The 1794-nt window shown below is 56.4% G+C and overlaps 1 protein-coding gene across 1 annotated transcript; it reads left to right on the forward strand.

Moving 5' to 3' along the window:
- Positions 1–263: 263 nt before the first annotated feature.
- Positions 264–1625, forward strand: LOC119284345 (aspartic proteinase nepenthesin-1-like). Its single transcript, XM_037563509.1, has one exon. The coding sequence runs from the start codon at positions 264–266 to the stop codon at positions 1623–1625; it is 1362 nt and encodes a 453-aa protein (XP_037419406.1).
- The last annotated feature ends 169 nt before the right edge of the window (positions 1626–1794 follow it).

Raw genomic sequence — 1794 nt, forward strand, 5'->3', positions numbered from 1 at the left:
AGTAGATAATAATGTCGACGTCTTGATATATCAGTCTTGCGTAGCGACGATATGAACGATGATTTGAAAATCAGCCGGCATGAGCTAGCAAAACCAGATAGTTTATGCCCGGCGACATCCACTATATAAGTAGCCTGCGACAGTATATTCATACGACTACCATAGTATAAATAGGAGTAGCTAGCGGAGTCAGTGTACATATATGTATATACAGTGCTTATATATACGTACATACAGGTATGGCTGTCGGAGTTAAGGCAGCAATGGCGGCTCCACTTGTTTTTCTTCTTCTCCTTCCAATGGTTCCCGCGCACGTTGTCAAGGAGATCCGTAGTAGAATCAACAACAAGTCCACCAAAGATTACATGGAACAGAGGGTGGGCCTACCGGACGTGGGCCAGCGGGGCAAGGAGGGCCAGCAGACGGGCAGCGGGGCGGCGGACATCTACGGCACCTTCATCGTCGACCTCTCCTTGGGGACCTCGCCACAGACTCTCCCCTTGGTCATGGACATCACCAGCGACCTCGTCTGGGTGCAGTGCAAACCCTGCCCCTCGTGCAAGACACTCACACCGCCGACGACGCCCGTGTTCTTAGCCGACTCCTCCAAATCCTTTGGCGACGTCGGCTGCGCCAACCAGACTTGCCGGATTATGAGGGACACTGACTGCCCGCGAACCGACGACCTCTGCATGTACAAAACGAGCTATATGTCCGGCTTGCTCGCCACCGAGACATTCAGCTTCGGGACCACGCAGGTTCCGGGCATGGCGTTTGGTTGCACCTGGTCCGTCACCAGTGACATCACTGTGCGGAACCTTGACGGCGCCTCGGGCTTCGCCGGCTTCAGCAGGGGCCCCCTCTCCCTCGTGTCGCAGCTCAACATCTCCAGCTTCACCTATTTTATCGCTCCTCACGATGTGGCCCCACCCGGCAAGAGCTTCGTCGGCTGGAGCTGGGGTGGCGCCAACATCGACGGTGATGGCGTCGGGGTGCAGACGACGATTACACGGAACAGCAGCACACCCCTGCTGGCGGCCACAAAGAACCAAGCCCCTTACTTGTACTACGTCAATCTCACGGGCATGCAGGTGGACGGCGAGCTCCTCACCGCCATCCCGGCGGGGAGCTTCGACAGTCACGGTGGGGTGTCGTTGAGCACCACTCTTCCCTACACCTACCTCCCCGAGGCCGCTTACAGGGTCCTGAGGCGGGAGCTCGTGAGTAGGATCCAGGCGGAGGGCGTGGCTCCGATGAACGCCTCGGTAGAAGGAGGGGCAGGCGACCTCGACCGCCTGTGCTTCCTCACGCATCAGTTTGCCAACGTCAGGGTTCCAATACTCGCGCTTATGTTCGATGGCGCCCACACAGCCATGGGGCTCAAGGTGGAGAACTACTTCTTCGCCCAGAACGCCGGGCGGACGTGCCTCACAATACTGCCATCGGCCGACGGGCCGGTCCTGGGCAACCTGCTGCAGGCAGGCAGGAAGATGACCTACGAGATCCACGGCGATGGGGGTGGCGTGTTGACGTTTGAGACGTTCGACACGGCAGAGGGCGCGCCCGCCCCGACAAAGGTGCCGCTCATGATAATGGCCACTCTTCTTCTCGCGATGCTCCTCTAGTTCTGTTTTACTGCCACTAGCTCTACGTAAATAAACTCTCGGTGCTGGACGTTTGCATGTGATCGCCTAACGTATGCACAACTTCAATAAACTTTCCATTGTAATTCCCTAGTAGATTATCATGCAGAACTTAAATAAACTCTTAATTACCCATTTGTGCGGCAAACAT

This window comes from Triticum dicoccoides, chromosome 4A, assembly GCF_002162155.2.
Source record: "Triticum dicoccoides isolate Atlit2015 ecotype Zavitan chromosome 4A, WEW_v2.0, whole genome shotgun sequence".
NCBI classification, from domain to species: domain Eukaryota; kingdom Viridiplantae; phylum Streptophyta; class Magnoliopsida; order Poales; family Poaceae; genus Triticum; species Triticum dicoccoides.

What these genes read in the sequence shown, in the direction of transcription:
- LOC119284345 (XM_037563509.1), top strand. Translation starts at nt 264, where the DNA reads ATGGCGGCTCCACTTGTTTTTCTTCTTCTCCTTCCAATGGTTCCCGCG.